Here is a 24,486-nt window from a genome sequence, read left to right on the forward strand (position 1 = left end):
TTTGAACAACTGCAACTCACATGCTCCTAAACCACGAGGGCTTAATCTACCATGCCTCTTATACGCGGACGATATTGTTCTAATAAGTCACACCAAAGTAGGGCTCCAAAACCTCTTGAACACCACACAGAGCTATTCCAAGTCAAACGACCTAATAGTAAACCTCAAGAAAACCCAAACTAGGACTATTAGCAAAAGAAAAAGGATTTTTTTTTCGGGGTTTTGGAACAACTCTCGTATCAAAGACACGTCGACATATAAATATCTAGGCGTGAAGATTGATAACGGCGGTCGATTTAGTGTGCAAAGGTCTAGCATCAGAGGCAAAGGACTTGCATTGGCAATCGCCTTAAAAATACTGAATAACAAGCTTTCTGGCCCATCTTTAACACCTTTGGTACAAGTCAAACTGCTGCCTACAATAACTTATGGAAGCGAGGTGCTACGAGGCAGAGATGCAACAATACTCGCCAGCACAATTATAGCTGCATATAGAATCATCTTCAGCCTTCCTAAGCGAACCTCCCCACCACATATTAGGCTGGAATTTGGCATTCAACAACAGCTCCTGGCACGGCAGGGGGCCTACATTTGTGTATGGGACAAAGTGAGGAAATCCGCACAAGGAACATTGAACGAATATCTGTGGAGGGAGTTAGAGCAGTCTCCAACCTCACCAGCAGCTAAATACTTAGCAAAAAGTCTTGTAAACACCGGGCTGGAACAGCTCTGGGCTTCCTCCACAGATCATAAAACGTTTAATAAATTGGTAAAGAAGTCGATTAAACAACAGTCGTGGGTCCAAGACAAAGCAGACTTCTCAAAAAGAGCGCACGCTTTGATGATTCTGAACTCATATTCTGCGAAAGCTTACCAGAACTATTTTGGTCTGGGCTACGCCAAAAAGACCAAAATGTGCTTCTTAAGGTACAGGCTAGGTCTGTTGCCGTGCACTCGGCACCTCCCACACTGGCTAAAAGAGAAAGCAGGCACACTATGCCGGCTATGTGGTGTCATGCAAGAAGATATGCTTCATCTGCTATGCTCCTGTGAGAAAATGCTAGAGGAGCGGAAACTTCTTTTGAGACACCATTTTATCCGACATGGGACATGCACACGAAGGAGCGCAGTTCTTACCTGTTTTTCATCTCAGGACCCTCAGCTGAGCTGCAGCCTTGTAAAATTTTTAAAGGCAGTGGAGAAAAAAATGCCCGGACTTGATTTTTGAACTGATTTGATTTTAACCTGTTTTAAAATAGAAACTATGTTTACTGTCTAAATACTTGTGTGATAAATGAAAGGCCAACACGTTTTATAATTAGGGTGAACAGAACAGCAATGTCCACGCCATGCTGGTTTTAAAATATATGTCATTTTATATTGTGTTTTATTTTAATTCATATTTTGTATTGTACTGCATTGGTGTTAATTAACTGTGCAAATAAACTTACTTACACTCCCAGAACGTTTTCACACATATGAGATATATGAGACCCATGCAGGAAACAGGATTAACTTGGACATATCTCTTATATCCCGCAGGTAGATTTCTTGACCCTCGTTATGGGCAATTGAGAGTAGCCAAAGAGGATATCTGAGCACATCAGTGACTAAAGATAAAGAACTTGACATGAAACATAATATAAAAAGGGTCCTATCAGAATTCCACAAAGATTTAGAACAATGGAAAAACTGCCACTGATGCTCCTTGGTAGAGCCGCAATGTATAAGTTGATCATGCTATCAAAATCCTCTGTTACATAACACATACCATAAAATCCCAGAGACAATCTTTGCCATAGTTGAAGGGGAAATTCAAACTTTCCTTTGGAATGGTGGCCATCGCCGAGTTGCACTACCCACGCTAAAGTGAAATTAATGCAATGGGGGTGTCGCTCTTCCTGGCTATTAAAATCTTCTACTGGGCAGCCCAACTGATCATAGTTAATGACTTGGGAACCATGCCTGGATATCACCCCACATATACCCTAGAAAGGACCGAGGTCCAACCTCACTAATATATGCATTATGTATATGGTAATAAAGGGGTAAAGAAACTGCTGCCAGCTACTCAGGCGACTGTAGCTGCCTGGTTGGGGGCGTAAACGTGAATGAAATGGAATACGCAAATAACCCTGAAATCCCCCTATGGGAAGGGTTGCGCCTACAAGAATTTAGGAAGCTGCAGGGTTTTAAAGCCTGGAATAACCTAGGGATCTCTAAACTTAGGGACATCATAGAGGAAGGAGCCCTTAACCCCTTCAGTTTTCTTCAAAGATAATGTCACCTCAACGCAACACTATAAATACCTACAGCTGTCACATGCATGAAAGGCAGAGAAACTAGCGTAGCGAAATATACACCACTGGAAGGGAGTGTGCTCATGGAGGAAATTGCAGAAAAGACAATTGCAGAAAAGACAATATCCTGGACATAAAGACCCATTACTAGTAATAGACTGGACACCTTAACAAAATTGTAGGCCCAATGGGAACAGGAAGTGGGAAACTTAGGTGACCTAGACTGTGAGGCAGCTCTCATGCATCCCAGGGAAGTTGCCATTAATTTGCGACTTCGATTAATACAATTTAAGGTACTCCACAGAGGTCTATTATGAGAGGGCCCATCTTCATAGTCTTGGTAGGGTTAACTCCGTGAACTGCCTTTGGTGTGGGACAGAGAGAGGGTTACACATACACTCACGGTGGGAGTGCCCCAACATACAAGGATATTGGCAGATGATATTAACAGAAATAAAAAGGGTTTAAAAGTAACGTAACCAGTGAGTCCCAAATACATACCAGTAGCAATTCCCACAGATGTATATATCCCCAGAGCTAAATCCTACTCACTAATTTAGGACTTGTATTGGCAGAACAAGATGTGACCAAACAAAGGGGCGTATTAGGACCCCCCTACTAGAATGGAAAAAGGGGATGGGTCTTGACTTGTCAGTCAAAAAGGTTACATATAAGGCTAGAGAATGGCGAGGAAATTCACCAAAATAAGGGTTCCCTGGCTTCACTACAATAATATTTCCTTTGGAAATAGCGCAGACGATACTGCCCTACACAGCCCCAGTACTGAGTGACACAGTGAATACTTTTTTACTGCCTTGGAAGTGCCCGCATATTATATTTAGATGGCCACGGACATGTGTTGCTGTATACATGGTAATTTGTACTGCTGCTTCCTGGTGCCTTTGGATTTATTGCTATGTATAAAATTGATGTGTTTATGAAAATATCAATAAAAATATTTAACAAAAAATAAAGAATTCTAAATGCTTTTCAGAAGATGGACATGAAGCATCACAAATAATTAGATCCAATTGAGTTTTTGATATAATAAATACTTATGGTATTGCATGGTAGAGTTTCTCTTTTTCTCAATTTTTATTTGCCACTCAGAGGATGCTTCAGGGTGCGTTGACCAATGTGAAGTTACATAAAAACTTTTGAAACAAGAACGTTTTAGCTTTTCTTTGGAGATTTTGTCGTCCTATGTGGCTTGCATCTCCTAAAATTGAGATGTCAGGTCTGGTATTGGCCAAGACCTTTTGAATTGACTAAAATTATATGTATAATATACTTAGGAGCTCTTAGCCAGCTTTTTTCATCCATTGATCTTTTATTGTGTCATTTATTTCACTTTGAGTGACTGCATTTTTGCTTGTTCACAATGAGCACATCTACACACAAGAAGTTCCTTTCATTGTCCGTGTTTTTTTTGTTTTTACTTTATAATTACTTTAATGTTGCTTTTGTGTTTTGAGCCTGAAGTGATAATATGATTCTTTGATGTAAACAAGACGCATTCCAGCCTTATGCTTTCCTCTATCCTACCTATGGTGTTGTAAATTGCTTTTGGGATGCCTGTTGTTTATCTGACTACTGCCATTTCACAGCATACCAGATTGTGCCAATTTAAAACTATTCTGTATTAAATTATGTCTTCTTTCCTTCTTTGTTTTTTTCTTTCTTTGTTTTGTCCTTTCTTCTGTTTTCTTTCTTTATCCATCTTTCTTTGTTTTGCCTTCTTTCTTTGTATTTTCTTTCTTTCGCTTCTTGTTTCTGGCTTTCTTGCCTTAATTCGTCTCTCCTTCTTCCTTTCCTTCCCACTTTCTGTCTTTCTTGCCATAATTCAGTCTTTCCTTCTTCCTTTCTGTCTTTCTTGCCTTAATATTTTTCTTGCCATAATTCCATCTATCCTTCTTCCTTTCTGTCTTCTTTCCTTCTTTCTTCCCTGTCTTCTTTCCCAAAGGCGAGGGCGTAGCACCAACGCCAGGCCGATTGGCTTTTTTAGGTTGTTGGTAGCAAAAACCTTTTGTTTTTACTACAATGTTGTTTATAATGTATTTAAGGAATTTCAGCCAGACTCCACCTATTGGTGTGTGATTGTGTCCTTCATGTTTGTCAAGGGACAATGCGTCCGCCTACTTCAGACATTGGCTGACTTCACTACGAATTACTGTATGCTGCCTTTTCACATGGAGCACATCCACACACAGTGGTTCCCTTCAGTACTAAACCATTTTTGCCTTCAGCCAATGTTTTATTTCCCATTGATGAGGGTCCATCAGCCTCCGGAACAATAAAGGTTTGCAAAAACCATAACAAAACAAAACAATTGCAGATAGGCTGGAAGCCAACGCCAGACATATTGGCTTTGTCAAGCTTGTTTCTTATGTGCCCCATTCCGCAAGTACAACCTCCTGCTTTTCACTTCTTAAACGTCAGACCCTTCAATTGGTACAGTAGTGAAGTGGATCCTAACGTTCTGATAGTTATGTATTTTGTAATTGAAAGGACATCAGATTCTGGCATACCTTAAACATCAAGCCTATAAATTAATTCTGTGGTCCACTGGAAAATCTTAGTTCTTTGAGCACCAGTAGCATTTTGGTTGTTCTCTTTAGACCAGGGGTGCCCAGCAGATTCAGCACAGCTGAATCCATGCCAAATTTAAAGGATAATCGTATACTTGGTTATGCTTCGTTCTTTTGCCCACCACGCCACCCCAGTTTGGACCCAGCCATATGCATAATCCAGATCTTTTGACTGGGGGAGAATGTTTGCATTGTCAGCATTCCGTCCATCATTTGTTTTCTGTAACACACGTGGGCCCCTTGCTCTGGCTGAAGAAGGGTCGCAGGATGATTGTTTCCGGTCCAGGGAGGACCTGGCCTGGCAGTTCGGTCTGGACTGGTCCCATGGGGCACAAGGTCAAGACTGATTTGCATATGGCTGGGTCCAAACTGGGGTGGCGTAGTGGGCAAAAGAATGATGGATTTAACCCAGATCTTTTGACTGGGGCGAATGTTTGCATTGTCAGCGTTCCGTCCATCATTTGTTTGCTGTAACACTTTTCGCCCTAAGTGGGATGGGTTTGCCCAGACTTGGGTCCCTTGCTCACTGTGCCACTGGATTCAAGCTAGCCTGGCTGAAGAAGGGTGATATACCCTGAAACCAGTCCCAGGATGCTTGTTTCCGGTCAAGGGCTGACCTGGCCTATCCGTTCCGTCGGGACTGTTCCCATGGGGCACAGGGTCAAGACTGATTTGCATATGGGTGGGTAGTGGGCAAAAGAATGATGGATGGGCGGCTAGTGTGGGTGGTGGCAGCTCCCATACGGGCCCATTTTGATGCACTGAGGAGATATCTTTGCTTTTAAAATTGTACTGTATTTTTTTATCATTTGGTGCACGAGTCTTGCACGATAGCGCAGAGGCGCTTTTACCTATATTTTAAAATTCGCTTTGCTCAGTTCAAATCTTTGGGGGCTATATGCTTACCTGTACTGTTTTGCTCTGTCACCTGGTGTGCCTTGCCAGCCCCGTTCCACCGCAGCTGTTGTGCCGTTTGAGTGGAGGGCGGCCGGCCATCTTGGGTGTAGTCCCAGACCCCTGCTAGACCAGTGGCAGCGTTCTAGCTGGGGGAGGAAGGTGCACCCATAAATTGAACATACCCTTTCGAGCTCGCAGCGGTCGCGCCCAGCAGGCGCACCGCTGGCGTGCCGAAGGTAAGCCAAAGGTCTTCCCGTCTGCGCCCGTCCATGCCTCAGGCGCGCCTAGCGCCAGTCATGCTGTCTTTTTTCCCTCCTCTCCTGTGGGCGGCCTATTGAAGTATTCTCAGAGTGAGCTCATGGCTCTCAACCATACTATTTGCAAAGGCATACAACCATGGGTGGTCTCTGACTGCGCCCAAAAAATCTGTTCTCTTTGTAATTTTAACTCTACTCTACCCCCAACCCCACCTTCAGCAGCTCCTAGAATTAATATCAAAGATATGGTATCGGCCTCATTACTTAATGCTCGCTCCATGGTGAAACATGCAGCGGACATATTTGAGCTGCTATCGGAAGGCAAGCTTGACATCTTATTCATCACAGAGACATGGTTTAACAGCTCTTGCGCCCCTGTGGTTGAATTTGCTACTCAGAGGGGCTACAAAATTAAGAGAGCGGACCGTGCAGTGGGGCTAGGTAGAGGGGTGGCGGTTGTTTTTAGAGACACTTGGTCTTTCCTTAGTGAGTCCTCTAGCGAACTGGGAGGTGGGGAATTTCTTCACTTCTCTCTTGTTCTTTCGCCGCATTTCACTCTGGGCGGCACTCTGATATATCGCCCTCCAGGCCCCTGTGGTCTTTTCCTTAAGGCACTTGAGGAGGTGATTGTACCCCGGGCTCTGAGGTTTTCTAAGTTCCTGCTTCTGGACGACTTCAACATTCATGTTGACATGAAGGAGTCACCTGATGCGCTCAGTCCGTTAGAATCTCTCAATTTGGCCCAGTTGACCCAGTGCGTAAAATTACCCACACACTCGGGTGGTCATCTTCTGGACCTAATCTGTTCCAATTTTGCTTTGACTACTTCCGACCCCCAAATTCTTTCATGGTCGGACCATAGGCTCATTAGGTTCTCTTGGCCTCTATTTCATTCTTCCTTCCCAACCCTCCCCATCAGAAGATTAATGTGTTAGCCCTGTCCAACGCTCTTCAGCAGAGTCGTCCTGTGCTCGACCCCGGGCTTATAGCTGCTGTGCAGCAATTTGACACTTGGATCAGCTTGGGGTGCAGGCCTCAGTTAAACAGGGCTCTGGTTCCAACAAGCACGCCACGCCTTCCAAGCCCAGGTTTTCACAGGTGTTGAAAGCACTGAAGCTCAACTGTAAAAAACTGGAGAGGTGTTGGAGACGCGCATACTGCCCCTCTGCTAAGGAGGCTCGACGAGCCGCTCAGAGGGTTTACTATGACGTCATAAAAACAGCAAAGAAGGAATTTTATGCAGGCAGGATTTCTAGGGCAAATAATAATAGCAAGGAGATTTTTTCAATTGTAAAAAGCTTTCTTTCTCCTCATGCTGAACAACCTCTGATTCCATCTTCCGCCTAATGGTGCGAGGATCTGTCTTCCTTTTTTTACTGATAAAATTGTGGGGATTCAGGACAGTCTGCGTGTGATCTGCCTGGACCAGAGTAACCAGGATATGTGTCCCCCTGATCCTTGCCCCCCTACTTCCCCTGCCTTTTATGTTTTTTCCCCTCCCACCATGGCAACTACTTTAGCTGTCCTCAAATCCATGAAATCCGGTTCCGCCACTGACCCATGTCCGGCCCGTATTTTGGGGGGTGTGACGGAGGTGGTCTGTTCCGAAGTCCTAGAGATTATTGGCCTCTCGTTCAGGACGGCCACTGTCCCTGACTGTTGGAAACAGACTAAACTCTTGCCACTTCTTAAAAAAGCAGGACTAAATTCAGATACTCTGGCCAACTATCGTCCCATTTCTTTGCTTCCAGCGTTAGCCAAAGTCGCTGAAAAAATAGCATTTCGCCAGTTGGATGCTTTTGTTGAAGACTCGCATGCACTCCATCCTGCTCAGTCTGGGTTCCGTTTTGATTTTATCCACACTAAGTGTGGGAGGGTATACTCAGACGTAAGTCCCTAGCTCATTGCACCATCAGGATTCAAGCAAGCCGGGCCGACGACGGCTGAAATGCCAGAAACCGGTCCCCGGAAGCTTGTCTCCTTCCCAGTATAAGAATTGGCTTGGTAGTTTGGTGTGCCCTGTTCCCATCATGCAATGGGACAGGAACAGACTAATTTGCATATAGCCAGGTTCTGAGCTGGGATGGTGCAGTGAGCTAAAAAACGGTGATGGATCAAGCCCTGATCTCTTGACTGGGTAGGAGTATTCTGCATCATTCAGAAACTCTGTCCATCACCTTTTCCAAAATTGATTTTATCCACACTAAGTGTGGGAGGGTATACTCAGACGTGAGTCCCTAGCTCATTGCACCATCAGGATTCAAGCAAGCCGGGCCGACGACGGCTGAAATGCCAGAAACCGGTCCCCGGAAGCTTGTCTCCTTCCCAGTATAAGAATTGGCTTGGTAGTTTGGTTTGCCCTGTTCCCATCATGCAATGGGACAGGAACAGACTAATTTGCATATAGCCAGGTTCTGAGCTGGGATGGTGCAGTGAGCTAAAAAACGGTGATGGATCAAGCCCTGATCTCTTGACTGGGTAGGAGTATTCTGCATCATTCAGAAACTCTGTCCATCACCTTTTCTAAAATTGATTTTATCCACACTAAGTGTGGGAGGTTAGACTCAGACGTGAGTCCCTAGCTCATTGCACCATCAGGATTCAAGCAAGCCGGGCCGACGACGGCTGAAATGCCAGAAACCGGTCCCCGGAAGCTTGTCTCCTTCCCAGTATAAGAATTGGCTTGGTAGTTTGGTTTGCCCTGTTCCCATCATGCACTGGGACAGGAACAGACTAATTTGCATATAGCCAGATTCTGAGCTGGGATGGTGCAGTGAGCTAAAAAACGGTGATGGATCAAGCCCTGATCTCTTGACTGGGTAGGAGTATTCTGCATCATTCAGAAACTCTGTCCATCACCTTTTCCAAAATTCAGTCTGGGTTCCGTGCCACCTATAGCACTGAGTCCGCTTTGGTTGAGATCTCTGAGGCTATAAGGGAGTGCCTGGACGGAGGCGGCAGAGCGGCTCTGATCATGTTGGACCTCTCTGCCACCTTCGACACGGTGCTCCAGCAGCAGCTGATTTCGCGATTGGCATTGCTGGGTCTGCTTTAGAGTGGGTGATTTCATTTTGACCAATCGAACACAGCAGGTGTGGACGCCCCCCTATGTATCTTCGGCCAAACTGCTTTCTACAGGGGTACCACAGGGGTCTACGTTAAGCCCACTGCTGTTCAACATCTATTTGACCCCCCTGGTATTTCTGGCCGACAAACTTGGGGCAAAAATAATAGCTTATGCCGACGACACACAGCTGCTGTTTACCTGGCCTGGCGGAGATCTGGATACTTCGGCGGTCCAACAATGCCTCTCCTCAGCCTTCTCCTGGCTCGCTCTGACCCAATTAAAATGCAATGAAAATAAGTCCGAAATTCTCCTTTACGGGCAGTTCCCCCCCCAATTTTACAGAGTCTTTATGGCCACCGGATGTTCCCTTCCCGAGTACGACCGGCAAATTAGCTGAGAACCTAGGAGTCTGGTTTGGGGAAGACCTTAAATTTGTGGAACACATAAAAAAACGTACTTATGGGTGCTTCGGCACTCTTAAATCCCTCCGTAGGTTTTTTCCCCTGTTGCCAAGAACTGCCAAAGAGACGGTGGCAAGGGCCCTCATACTTTCTCGCCTTGACTATTCAAATGCCCTTTACTCTGATATTCCCGCCTACCTTACCAACCACCTTCAGGTTATACAAAATGCAGCGGCCAGACTCCTTTTTATTATCTCAAGGCAGACTAGTGTCTGGATGCATCTGCGCAGTCTACATTGGCTCCCTGTCAAACAAAGGGTTGTGTTTAAATCTCTCACCCTGGCGCACAGAGCCATTCACGATCAAGGACCTGCGTACCTCAGGACGCGTTTTGCGTGGTATTTACCGGGTCGCCCTTTTCGTTCTACTTCTCAACATTTGCTGGCGGCTCCTCGCTTTAACCGATCCCGCCTTGGTGGCCATTCCATCACTGTGAAGGCAGCTACTACTTGGAACTCTCTTCCTCTATCACTTCGTACTATCCAGGATTTTAACTTCTTTAAAAAAGCACTTAAAACTCACCTGTTTAAACTACCATTATAATTTCTTTTGATATCTCCGCCTCCTCTGCTTCTCCACGCGCCAGGATACTCATGAGTAATTGAGCGCGCTACAAAACCTCCAATACAATACAATTTAACTCAGATCTTTTGACTGGGGGAGAATGTTTGCATTGTCAGCATTCCATCCATCATTTGTTTGCTGTCGCACTTTTCTAAAATGGATCCTCTCCCTTGGTGTGGCGTCACCAGCCTGTAGGAAGCTGCAGTTTTGCCACACATTTCGGGTGCACACCAACAAGGAAACAGTCATAACTTTCTGGTGTGTTTTCTTGACTTCAATAGGCTCCTTTTATTTTTTATTTTTCCTTTGCATTGTGGACCATGCAAGTATATGATTTGTTTCTCATTTGCTATATCACAATTAGATGCAGGCATTGGCTTGATAACCTAACGAGCATGCCTACTGTATTATGGTCATACTAGTTATTCATGTAGCAGCATGTTGCCTTACATTTTGCCTTCTTACCTCTGTTACAGGCATTTGCCCAGTTTGATGCAGAGGGAGATGGAATTGTTGATGTGGAGACTATGCTTGAGGCACTCAAGAGCTCCAGTGGAGCTAATCTCCAAGGGGAACTTAGTCATGTTATCAGACAGCTTCAAGCATGTTCGCTTACTCCAGGTAAGTGGTATAAAGTGTTAGAAGTTCCTGTAAAAAGGAGAGCTTAAATATTTCTATTCTAAAACCTCTTTTTGATTGAATTCATTAGATTTCATATAACCTGTAGCATGTGATGTGTACATAGATTATTTTGTTTATATGTAATTTGTTTAGCCACAGTCTGGATTCCACCCATTATTGGGTACAGTGCAGTGTACAGTGGTGAAAATATTTACCATTAAATCACCACTAATCGAAAGCAAAAATATACAAGGCATTATTTACCTGACTGTTCTAGCTGCATATTCTTCACCTTTTGAATCCTCCCACACACCGGATTTAGCAAAGACTTACCTTAGTGCCACCTACAGGCACGCAGGAGCTATCGGGCTTCATCCTGCCACAGACACTAGGACACAAAGCCGTATATTGGTGCCAACCCAGCGCACTGATGTTGGTCTCTTTTACTTTTTTCTGCATCTTTCATTGTGACTCCAGAGCTTTGCTCCTACCGATTTCGGTTATCGATCGAGCATTTGTCTTCTAAATTATATATTATCCTCGTAGTGTAGCAGGAACATAACTACTGAATTCTAATGACTTCACACTGTCTTCCGTGTTGAAAGCAGATATCAATCATGTCGGAGGGCCAAACATGACTCCAAATCCTGTGACAGATGCTATTTGATGCACCAGGAGGTGGCCAGGGAGCGAGGGGCCACTCTTTAAATACCTGAGCACAAAAAACACAATACAAGGTCGTCCCCTCCAGGTCATCTTTGTGGAGTAAGTCAAATTTGAACGATAAAGCTACAAAGAAGAAGCACAAATGTGACTCCCCTTCCAGATTCCCTTGTTCCCTAGAGAGGTCACCTAGTTTGTATCCACAGGACCTGTCCCCAAACTTTTGGTCTTCTTCTTCTGAAACCCTTCTGAATCTTGAACCGATACCACGGTTCCCTGAGCCATTTTATAATCTGCAACAAGTAGTAGTCTTAAAGCCGTCCATATTGCAAATATTTAACATTAATCTGTCTCTCTCTAGTGAGCCTTCTGGCCCCACAGGGCCTCCGGTCCTCTAGTCTCTTTTCCACTGAAGGGCCCTCCCTGGAGCTGACTGACCATGCTGGGAGGCTAATGGTTTGACCTCAGCGCTGGGCAATGCCTCTGCTCCTTTGTCAAACCTCTGGCTGGCTGTCGTCCTACTGGTACTGCTATCCGCATTGGTGATGTTAATACAGAATCTTCCAGTTTGGGGTCCTTCGTCTGTGAAAAGTCCATCCCATGTCACTCTGTACTATTACTAAAGTGCACCATGTATTGAAGATGCTTCTCCAGTGGCTCCACTTTCTCGGCGTTAGCATTGTGCAATTCTTATTCTGATGCATTCAAATGCTCGTCATAACATAAATCCACATGATGATGAGGATGATGACAGAAAAGCAGGCAATTTACTTTCACCGCATAATACATATGATTGTCTTTACCTAGATTTGATGATCGCCAGTGATCTTGACAACTGTTATGTTCTATTATTTTTATATAGCGTAAATCACCCACCGGTCTCTAAGCTCTTCTCCATAAGTCAGCTCTTTTTGTCTGTTGCTTGAACATGAAATACCAGAGGTGTTTGGCAAAACAGGAACAGTTTATTTGATTAAATAATGCAGCCGGGAGCACAGTCACAGTCACTGGCATAGGGTCTGAGGACTGTCTCAATTTTCAATCGGTCTAACACTCAATAAAAATTTCTTAAACAAAAAAAAAAACAAAAACATACTTTATTTTAAAAATATATCTTAACATTTCTAATAACAGTAAATATCATTACATATATTGCAATTATCATCTCTACTCATACATAGAAAACATTAAAGAAGATATGTCTCTCCGCATTCGGTATTCTTAACTAGGAACCACCGACATCCAGTTGGGAGTCCACCCCCTCCCATCACCCTCATCCCCCTCCCATTACCCCCACCTCTTCCATTACCACCACCCCCTTCCATTACCCCCACCCCCTTTCATTACCCCCACCCCCTTCCATTACCCCCCTCCCACACAAGTCTCTACAGATATAACAAAAAGGAACAAATAATAATCTCTCATAATCATTCTATGCAGCTTCCAATATGGGCAATCGACAGACTGGGGCCATCCCCTTTCCACCCTGCTCAGGGAGACCAACCTGTGAATTGGATTCATTGGCCTGTATCAAGGACATTGGCACTGCATTCTATGTCATCAAGACCTCTTGCGCTTTCTCATCACAACTACCCTTCTTCAAGGCATCCTCCTCCGCCCCTGCCCACTCCACCATGTCTTCAACCCAGACCCCTTGCGAGGGTGATTTCTCACCCATCCAATGTATGGCTATCCTTCTCTTTGCCACTGTGAGGCCGCGCATGGCAAAACGTCTACTAAACTTCTTTTTTGGGTCCTCCTGAAGGAACCCCAATACACATTTCTCAACTCTTCGCAGAATTTCCCATCTGAACACACTCTTTAGTTGGGCTAAGACCTGAACTCAAAAGGAGACCAAGGTATGGCAGTCCCACACCATATGCAAACATTTAGCGCCCTCTGCCCCACATTTAGGGCATCCATGCCCCCGGGAGGGGTAGAATGCATGTACTCTTTTTCGGAGATAGGTAGGTCATACGGACCATGTTGACTGCTACTTTGCGCATCCCTTCATGAATTTTGGAACAGTTTTCAGCTATCGGTGCAGCAGTGTACTGCTGCCACCTTCCCTCAGTCTTGAGCTGCCGAAGCGGTCTATCAACGCGAAGAGCTCAGTATAAATGAGAGATGAGCCTGCAACCCGCCACCATAGCCAAGATGTTACCAGTGTTTTCGAAGGCTCCGGAAAAGTGGGCCTTAATTGCCGGGACATTGCATTTATTTTGGGATATTGCAGTAACTGCCCATGTCCTAAACCAAACACTTCTATAGCATCCTTGAGTGACACAAAGCATTGCTCGCAATACAAATCAGATAGCATAATACTTTCTGACATTTTTCTACGGACATCACAGTAAGCCACCTGTGCAAACGGGTAGATTCGCCAGAAGTCAAGCTCAGGGGCTTACAACGCTCTCATTAGACCTTGCCTCACCACAGTCTCCATGATCCGTGCCATCAGACGAATCAAGTGTGGAAAGTCTCCTAATATGCCCCCTCCTCGCATCAGGAGAGCCCCAGATGCTAGTCACCATGAGTACCTGCCATAAGGGATGGGAAGTTGGGTTCGCCATCCAACCAATGAATTGCATGCTGCAATTGTGCTGCAAATTAATGGAGCTCAAGGTCTGGGATCTCCATACCCCCTTTATTCCACTCAGGCCTCAATGTTGAAAAACCAACTCTGCAACGCCTGCCCTGCCACGGGACCTCCAGTAGTAATTTATCAATCCCCTTGAACACGGTCCAGGGAAGTTCATAGAAAGCATTCTGCATAGTGTAACACAGACTTTTATGCAGTTCATTGAATGTAACAAAATGTTTCCAGCGATCCTCTGTCTTCGAAGCTATAAATTTAGACATTGGATGAGGTATTCAGATGAGCCTCGACCTTGCGTGTACAGACTGCGGCCAGTGTGCACCATGTGCTCCTCCGCAGTAGTGTAGGAGCATGCCCCCCGCCAGCAGCCTAAAAACTTAAAAAATAAAACGATAATATAACGTGTTTATTATTGTTTCATGTTTCCTTCCCGGGCCGAGTCTTTGGGGGTGGGGCCATTGGGGTCACGGTGACAGAGGGGCAGTGATGGGCCCTGTTGTCAGTGTGCATGACTTTGGCTGGCCGTCTTAGGACGGCCAAACAACATGTGCACTTAGCTATCTCCAACCCGAGCTGCATTGCCGTGCTGGAGACAGCAAGCACAGGCTGAGGGCGCTGAGGCCAATCCTGCTTCTGCTCTCAAGCTGCGAGAAGCATGAGCAAACACAAGAAGATGAACGGAGCTCTGAAACTTTTCAGACACTCACCCCCAGTCACTGATCTGGGATGAATCCATCATCGTTCTTTAGCTTACTTCACCACCTCAGTTCAGACCCAGCTATATGCAAATCAGTCTTGACCCTGTGCCTCATGGGAACAGTCCTGCCCGAACTGCCAAGCCAGGTCTTCCCAGCATGAAAGCAGCATCTGGATTGACCACAGGGGAGTCTGGCAAACTGCACCTGTAGTGGAGAGGAGCAAAGGAGTGTGATGTGGTGGGCAGCAGGTAAGTTCTTTATTATGTTTATTTTGTATTTTCGTCTATCATTCTGCATACCCGTCCACCTCTTTACTCTTACCTGACACCAAATGCTCCTGGTAACGTGCCAAGATGTCGCATGGAGAGCGTATGATCACTGTGAGTGCTGTGTCTTTATTGGCTAAGTGCTCCTAACTTCATGTTGCATCTGACTTTATGGTGTTTTGGGAATGCGCACACCCCTTCGACCATTTGCACTTTATCGTGGCCAATCTCCCTGGACCATTGTGGTGTCGCTGCACCTATCTGTGGGATCGATCTGAGAATTCATGTTTGCGTGTTTGTCTGCTCCACCTGTAATCCGTCATTCAGTGACCCTGGGCTTGGGTCTCAGGGCTCATGTATTTCTGAGTCGGGGATGACTTGGAGTTCACAACAAGCGAATTCGTCAATGAGAATGTGATTTTGTTTTTATGCATGAATGTATCATTATTCTTAATGATGTCCGCATTCTCAATGTTAACATGTCCATGTGGCCCTACTGAGGAGAGTCCTTCATTTGCAGTCCTTTGTAGAGCTGTTAAAGTGTTGCAAATTGTCTTTCATCCTTCACAGAGGCACTAATGGATCCAGAATTGGCAGCTTAGTCTAAGCTGTTTTCATCTCTGGCTGTTGGCTGCCCATTGCCATGTGCCACAGACTTTGCACCAGTGCATACAAAATATCTGGCATAGCATCACACACATGAGAACTCAGTACAAGCTTAGACTTGCAAAGATAATCCTAAATCTTCCCTAGGCTTATACACAACGGGATAGGGCGGTAAAGTGGATTGATGACATGGGAAAGAAAGTATTTTCTTCTTGTAGTTTAGCATTGCTTTCCTTGAAAACGTCTTGACTTCTAGCCTGCTAGTGCCTCACTCTTTTTAGATGGCACAAGGTGTACTTTGCACAAATAAGTCACGATGGACTGGACACGGCTAAGCAAATCTGGTAACAATCGTTATCATCCACAAACATGTGCTTTACAGGAGTTTTGGAAGATGTCCAGGCTTTCTTGATTGACACGCCCTTTGACCACCCCAGACTCCTAAGTGAAAAAGCTGATTCTGCTTAGGAGAAATTTAAGAATAGTCCTTGTTTGGGTCTAGCCTCCTCAGTGCATCAGTTTTACCAGCAGTGTTAGAAATTCAGAAGCTCCAAGAAAGCCTTTAGATACACCTCCTAATCACCAGTCTTACAGTTGCAAGTTAAAATATCCTTGATTAACAGGTCCCCTTGACATATGGTATTTAACAGTTTAAGAAACAGGAAATCAAAGGATTACAGGGAACGTGATATGAGAAGTCCTCCTGCCTCATTTTACTGCTCTCTAACTTTCTTGCTGAGCAATCGGTGAAAGGATATGCAAGGAGTATTGAATGATATTGAAAATGGGAAAACTTTGGCTAGCTGGTGTTTCAGTTATCCAGTTTTTCAAATGTTTGCTTGGAAAAGTCTTCTGAGGAATAACTGTATATGAGTGATGAAAATAATTGCTATATATGTTGTTTCTGGGAAAACAACAAATTATTTAAAAATGCTAAAGATTATGGAAAATATCCAGTGGTATAACCCTTCAGAAGAGTCCCGTTACTTGGGAATTTAAAACTAAGGTCTGGACGAGTGTGTGTGTGATTTTACAGACTTATCAAGTTAGCTGAGCAATGGCTGATTCCCTCTGAAATGTGTTTTTATACTCTGATTGAAAAGGAATGCTACTTTTGGACTGGTTGATTGATTTAAAGCTAGCCCTTCAAAACAAATGAGTAATTTGGGCTAATCCAGCTAGATATGCGTGGCAAGCGGGTCATAAAAATGAGCCCTTGGGCTATATATTGAATGACTTGTTTGAGACTATATGTTCACTAGCAGTCATAGCAGATTAATCCAGGAACATTCAATCCTCCATTTTGTAAAAGTAAGTGTTAATAAACGTCTGAATTTTTTTTGGCACTCTGGAACCCTCCTACTAAGGATGTGCTCTCAAAACGTTATTGGTATCTAGAGCCTCTATGCAATTGTTGATTTCTATCCTCTTTAACATTTGTAAAATGTGTCTATATACTTTGTTCTCCAGCAGCTAACACGCAACACAGGTTAAGTCCTCTTCCACAAATTATTATGGAACTGGAACCCATAGTCTGTAGATTGCTAAATTAAATGAAGAGATTCAATGCAAATAATCCGAAAAGATCTGTGCATAACAATGGCACTTGCCACTACAGAAGAAAAAACTTTGGAGATTGGAAAAAGTGAAACAAAGACATAATCGAATCTGTATTTTGGAGGAACCAATTTGAAGTTAAACAAAGGATAAATCTTCAAATATATATGCTCTACATTTAACAAGGAATACACCTATGGTGCAAAAACAAAACAATCAATACATTTGATACTTAAGCATTACACACAAAAAGGAAAACTAGAAGTGATCAAACAGTATAAACCCTCTAGGACACATTGTCTGAGAATGATCCTTTATATCCGCGTCGCAACAAAACCTCACAATAGAATACAACCCATATGATGGAATTGAAACTTAGTCCTGCCAACCTTCAAAAAAAGCATAGGAAAACTATTGCTTGATTATTTTTCAAAACTGGTTAGGGAAAATGTTTGCAGAATTTCTGTTGAGGATTCGACTGATTTTATTAATATTCTCCCCTATGAAGTGTCTGGTTTCTGTATCCAGTTAAAACAATGCAATGGCCTTCCATGATCTGAAATATTCTGCAAAGAAAAGCCAAGTGCTATATGTTTTGAACAATGTAATTTGCGGTCTAAAGTGGTGCTAAATTCTTTAAAAAGTGAGTGCAGGAAGCTGCCTCTGTATATATTACACCAAAAGGAGGTATAGTGTGCACAGAGTACAGGGAGTCCCCAGTGGTATAGAAGAGGTTAAGTTAGGTAAGTACTAACAGCTCTCTTTATAGTAGTGTGGGCGAGCACTTAGACGTATCTATAGGGTGTGGTAAGCATGTATTATATTCACTCAATCAAGGACTAATTACACACAAAGACAGAATCCATACCAATTAGGTAAGTATAAAAAAGGTATGCTTGGGTTTTATTTTAGAAACCAGCTCAACTCAAATTCAAGTCTGTTCAAGGAATGCCTTTGTGGTTGAAATTATAATTGTTACAGATTTGTATATGCTTTGAAAACAGTTTAAATTACACCGTAATTTCTTTTAGATTACTTTTTAGTTAATTTTGGATTACTTTGAGTACTGGGGTGTTATGCCTAGGTACTACACCTTAGGATCTCACAATACAAGGTAAGTAAGACTTTTCATACATTTACTCTGTTTACTTCTCTTTTCTCCATTCAAACATCAGTTCAACACAACATTTCAGGACCAAAATCTCTTAACATGGGTTTCTTTGGGAGAAAAGTGTTAGCGGTTTCTCAGGTAAGTGCACTACTTACGAGTGGGAGTGTTGGGGTTTAGGACCAAAGTTCTCCAAGGTCTAGATGGGCACTCAAGTTACACCTCCAGCGGCACTGGGTAAGCTGGGTTCAGAGTGCAGGGGCTCTATGTTTGCCAATGGGCCTAAGGGGACAGCTGACGAGTAGGATACTAGGTTGTGGGAGCAAAGCTCCAGGGGTTAAGGTCGACACTGCAGAGGCCAACGGCCAACAAAAGAGCTGCATCACCAGCGGCACTGCAGCGGCCGGGTGCAGGGTGCAAAAAGGACTTTGTGGACCCTGTGCGTTTCAATAGAGACCTTCGGTTGTGCGAATTTGCTGATGGCACGGGCAGGGAGACTTCCTGAAGGCGACCGCCAGCTGGAGAGGTCAGTTGGGTTCTTTGGGGATAGCTAGACACAGTCGTTGGGCCACCGAAGGCTGTGGGGCATCGGTGCAGGGGTGTCTTCTGGCATCGGGTTTTCTTTCTCGCTCTGGTCGCGGTTGGGAGGGACCCATCCGGTTGAGGCTGTAGGCGTTGTCTTGAAGCTTGAGTGAGATCGGGGATCACCAGATCCCAGATCAGGATCGCTGTGGAGACCTCCTTGTGGTTTAAGCCACTCAAACTCAGGCTTTGGGCGTCGGGTGCAGAATCGCAAAGTCGCTGGATTCTGGATTCTGTGGGTTAGTCTTTGCTTGAGCAAATCCAGTGCACACGGGAGACAGAGTCTGTAAGAGGTTTGCAAGTCAGGTCCTCCGAACTCTGGGAGTTACTGGCTGCTGGACTAGCCGGGGTTCTTGCTGTAGGCAGGTCTTAGACAGGACAGGCCGGTATGCTGGGGCCAAAGCAGTTGGTGTTCTTTTCTTGGATTCTAATTCTAATGAGGGCCACCAATAATTACTACGGAAAATAAACCAATTATTACAATGCCGAATACCAGTTTCCTTTCAAACAATATTGCATATTTGGAGGGTTACTCATAAGATGGGGATACTCAAAACAATTGTGGTCTAAAAACTCCAGCATTCATTTTCTGGCAGTTACACACAAAATCATTAAAGATTGTATCTGGTATATGTGGCTCCCATAGAGTACCATTAGCGTGAATACCAGGTTTTGAATCTAGTTATTCACTACAGTGACATAGCAACAGAGGATAACAAAGATTGGTTCCTACTGTTACTATTTCACAAGGCCATGAGTTTGCTTCTCTTTGTTGTGCTTATGAAAATGTTAAAGATCTGAAAACTGGCACTGGGACCACATGCACTACCACTCTTTTGTGGCCGAGGCTCTGGAAACACTATCCATTGAGACCCTGGCACATCATTGGTGGATGAGAGCATATATGCTATCCTGCCCCTCTGAAGGCATCTCTGGATTTGGAACCATGTGGTCTCACAAGCTCAGAATGTGGAACAAGGACTTCTTGGAACATGCATTGATAAAGCATTAGGACGTTAAGTACCAGACTCCATAGGACAGTCTCTAGTGTTTTTTGTCAGGGATTCATTGCTAGGACTGGTGGAAATTGTGTTTTTATAAAGTTGTAGGACACCATTATATGTTATATAGTTTGTAATGAGAGTCTCTGTCTAATAATTATGAAGCTTAAATAGTTAATCTGATAGTGACAGCTAGCCGCGGATTCCTTACCTTTGAATTTTCCCCAGGCCCAAGACTGGATTACAGCAGTACCTCTGCTCGTCAGTAGAGGGTGTTATGCGACTCCATAGTGACACCGACTAGCGAATGTGAAATCGTCTGAGTCCATATATACCCCTTCCTATGCGCTGACGTCCAATTCTTTTTTTCTGCAGATCCGGTAAGTAATTATGCAGGCTGTATTTTTGACCTGCTTCGATTTTTTTTGTCGAATGGAACAGTGTGGTTTTCCAAACTCTTATGTCCTCATGGTTCAAGCCTTGTGGGTCCTGTGGACTGCAAATGTCTGCCACAAACCCTCACTCTATTTGGATGTGGTGCTTGGGGGATCACCATGACTCTGAGGAGTGTAACTCCTGTCGCCAACTTCACCCAAATGCGCTGCGGAAACACCAAATGAATCTCCTAGCTGCACGATTGTCGCAGTTTACAAGGCTTCCCATCGCCCACTGCCCTCTTAACACTTCCCTAGTGTGAGTAGTTGGCCTGGCATATGATGTCCACTATTCTAGTGGGCACCCTGCACCAGTCCAAATGACCCTTATTGATGGTAGGTTTAAGACGACCTTTATAGAAAGCTATCCTAGTGGTAGCTGTGGAGAGCAGCCTTCAGGCTAAGTCTTGAAGGAATGTAAAGCAGCTTGTTTTACCAGTCTATAATCTCTTGAATGATCAAATAAAAGAAGACCACACCAGGTATATATATAAAATATATGTATTTATTCTAAACCACACCCCTCTAGTCTCTTTATGAGACGAGAGGCAAAAGTACAATACAAGAACTTAAATAGCACACAGTAAATTAGCACAGTATACGTTTTGCCCTAAGGGCCTCACAAACCATATACTAAGAAAGTGGTATAAGAACCACGTGAGGGATAGAAGTGAGGCCTAGGGCCTGTAGAACCACTGGGGCAACCAGGAACCACCCAAGGTAGGGACGCTGGAGACCCACGGGGGATGCGTGCAGTGTCTAAACACAGACGTGAATCACCATTGACTTCTATCGCGAAAGTTAAAGTTACGAGTTTAAAGATTAGGGACACTTAGGAATGGACTACAGTGTAACCCCTTCAGTATTGTACACTTCGAGGGTCAAGACCCACGGGAGCACCAAAGCACTCATGTTACCTCACCCAGGGAAGCCGGGTGCATAGGTGTCTTTTCTTGTTGGGTTTTGGCGTCGTTTCCAATGGAGAGCTGCAAAGAAGTGCTGCAGGCGACCAGGATACAAGTGTCCGGATGGATCCAAGGGTGGATCGGAGATCTGAAGAACCTGAAAGCAGAGGGGACTGTCTGGGTCCCTAGCCAGTGACCAGAATGGCGACAAGAGGATGCCAGCCAATGTCTGGTGCTTTCAAGTGGAGGAGGTGAAGCTCCACTTTTCAGCCATGAGGTCCAGGGGGTGTCGACGACAACCAGGATCTGGATTCGAGCTGTCCCACGTCGGATGTCGAGTGCTGCACCGTCTGCATCCGGATTGGACCCAACTAGCCCTGGCAACAGCAACCCACTCAAGATGACAAGATTGGCTTCGGTGCAGACCAGCAAGGTCTGAGGGACTCGCCCTTTGGAGGGGGGTCAGGGCATGTCTAGAGCAACCAGGAAAGCCCAAGAAACAAAGGATTGTCCTTCGTGGGGACCCACCAGTCGACGGACCAGGGATCGCAAAGGAGCCTCAAGCAGAAATACTGAGAGCGGGCCCACGGAACACTCGTGGAGTGTAGGCCCACAATCTTCGACGCAAAAGGTGCTCAGGTCTTGGACTACAAGTAGCCAAATGCACAACTTCGGGAAAGCTCGGGAAGTTGATGCACTAGCAAATGTGGAGGATGTCCAGGAGTTGCAGTCCCATGTCTCTCGTGATAGCTGTAGGTCTCCGCTTCACTGGGGACTCGTGTCAGCCTCAGAGATGTCTGAAGTCCGTGTCCTGTGTCGCAGATTCTTCAGGGTCCGGCGGGAGCCTCGAAAATGCAGACCGGCAAGATGCTTCTTTGGTGCTTGTTTGAACAGGGGAGGGACTTCTTGACCCCAAGGGAGATTTCTTCCATCTTCCAGTCGATTTGGAATGTCGAAGGTCCAAGATTTCTTCTTCAGAGTTTTGTCCAGGGTAATCTAAAGTCCTAGGGACTGGGTTCCTATACTTAAGTTTAGGGGTTGGACTAACTCTAGGCTCCCACCTATGGGAGGACTTGGGGAGGGGGTGGTTACACCCCTTCATCCAGTTTTGTGTCGGAGTTGGGGCTGAGTGCCCCAGCAACCGGTTTGAACTGGGAAATGCATGGGACACCTTGTGTGCCCCAGGCAATGTCTGAAAAGCATTCACTGAATGCAACCCACCCTGCCCCAATACACTAATGCCTGTCTGGGGAGGTGCTGGCACCTCCCTGGACAGGAAACCTATTGTCCAGGCCTCCCCTGCGGAGTTTCGTCTAGCAGCAGGAGGTCAGACTCGTGTCTGCGGCAGCAGCATCCATTTTGTGATGCTGAGGCTCTTTTAAACGATTACCGGGAAAGTAAGTGTGTACATGTCTTCTCCCTCTAGAAGGGTGGAATGCTACCCCCTCCCCCGCTGAACTGGCGGGTGGGGGGTAGTATTCCAAAGTGTTTGACAGCAAACACGGCATGTTTTGATATAGCCAAACCAAAGTTAGCATTAACCTCTAGGATTATAATGCACTTAAGAGTAAATGGTATTGCCATTTCACAGAACAGTTATAAAGGAAGGGATTCCGAAAGCTGCAGAGGGGCTCAGCTCATGCTAGGGCACCATCTCACACAAAACCAAGCACTCTGCCTTCAGGATTGTCAAGGCCTGCCATAGGAGTGACTTATATGTTAATATGTGTCTGTTTTAAATGGTAGATATAGGTATACTATATCTAAGTAAGGGGTGCTCACACTGCCTTACCCAGGCTGCAAGTAGAGACCTGTGGTGCCAATTTGGAAGGCTTCCCAGGGGTGGCTTAATACATGCTTCAGCCCCTGGTAGGCCTCTGGGGTACATATGCCCTTGGTACCAAAGGTACCATATACTAGGGACTCACAAGGGTAACCCAGTAACTAATCTGGTGTGTACCTAATGTACAGGATATCAATTTAGAGAGAACACAGCTAGGCTGGGGTCCTGATTAGCAGGGCCACAGCCAGACTAAAGTCTATAAACCAGTGGAACACAGCAAAAAGTGGGGGTAACCATAGGAAGCAGATCCTACTCTCCTACACCCAGCCACCTGTGTGCCCGCTTCAGGAGCCTTTCCTACGGACGCCACTCTACATTGATGTCCCGAGGTAAGTTAAGACGGAGGCAGTTGAAGTCTCATCACTCCATGGCCTCGCCGCGTTAAAGCCTCTTCCGATCTTTAGTTGAAGAGTCAGTGCACCAGTCTACCCCCCGCCTCTCTACCTTAGATTCTCTTCATTCTATCTTTGGGTCTTCACCTTCCCGTGGATGCGCCCTTGGACTTAAAGGAGGTGAGAGGAGCCATGACGGTGGGTTCGCCCTCGGGCACAATCCGGCCTTTTGACTTCAAATCTGTTTCAGTGACGGTGCACACCCTTTGGGTTTTCATCTTCGGCACCTGGGTCCGATCAGTGAACTCAGATGATGGCACCGGTGGCGCCACTCAATGCCACGCCCCTACCCCTTTCTGACATCGCCACTTCGGTGCTGGACGTCGTCCGATACGTAGTCGGTGTCGGCACCTGTCTCCGATGTCTCCATGGAACCCCTCCTGTTTTTCCTTCTGAGAAACATGATTATGGAGGTGATGAAGGGGATTTGGGATTTCGCCCTTCCATCTCTGACACTGCCCAACCTCCTATGGAGGATAGCTGGCTGACTGAGTTGGGCGAAGCTAGTGGCTTGGAGCCTTCCCCAGCCTCTGGTCTCCTTTCCCCTCCTGGCCTTGCTACAGAGGTGAGCTCCTCTCTAGCTGACATGCTGAGGCGAGTTTCTGTGGTTTTGGATTTGCCACTTACTTCTGTGGAATTGAGGTCTGATCCTTTATTTGGCGCGTCCATCAGAGCCAAATTGGTAGAGCCAGTGCTTCCCTATAGTGAAACTCTTATTTGACATTTTGTTGGGGGTTGGGCTAAACCTGATACAGGGGCCCCTGTGGATTGCTCTATTTCTCACAGACTCTGTCCTGCCCCCAGTGATCTGGGGTGTCTCCTCCGACATCATACTTCTCACAGTTTTGTGGTAGGGGCTGTTTCTGCCTCCCATTATCTCAACTGTCTTTCTAATGTCCCTCCCGACAGAGACTCCAGAAGACTAGACACTTGTGGCAGGCATATTTTTTCCTCCATCAATTGTGCGTTACAATCCCATTCTCAGCCATTTCTCCCATACATTGTGAGATTCATTGGAACACCTGCTACCCTCACTTCCGGGTGAGCACCGGAACGATCTTTCCCAGTTAATACAGG

General features: G+C 45.3%; 1 protein-coding gene across 1 annotated transcript in view; it reads left to right on the forward strand.

The window, feature by feature from the left end:
• ZZEF1 (zinc finger ZZ-type and EF-hand domain containing 1) overlaps window positions 1-24,486 on the forward strand; it is a 1,733,356-nt gene that overhangs the window by 61,840 nt on the left and 1,647,030 nt on the right. Inside the window, exon 2 of the mRNA XM_086954803.1 lies at window positions 10,611-10,755. Within this exon, the coding sequence (XP_086810929.1) occupies window positions 10,611-10,755 (145 nt within the window). The remainder of the gene's footprint in view (window positions 1-10,610; window positions 10,756-24,486) is intronic.

This window comes from Lissotriton vulgaris, chromosome 2_1 (assembly GCF_964263255.1).
Source record: "Lissotriton vulgaris chromosome 2_1, aLisVul1.2, whole genome shotgun sequence".
Classification (NCBI taxonomy): Eukaryota; Metazoa; Chordata; class Amphibia; order Caudata; family Salamandridae; genus Lissotriton; species Lissotriton vulgaris.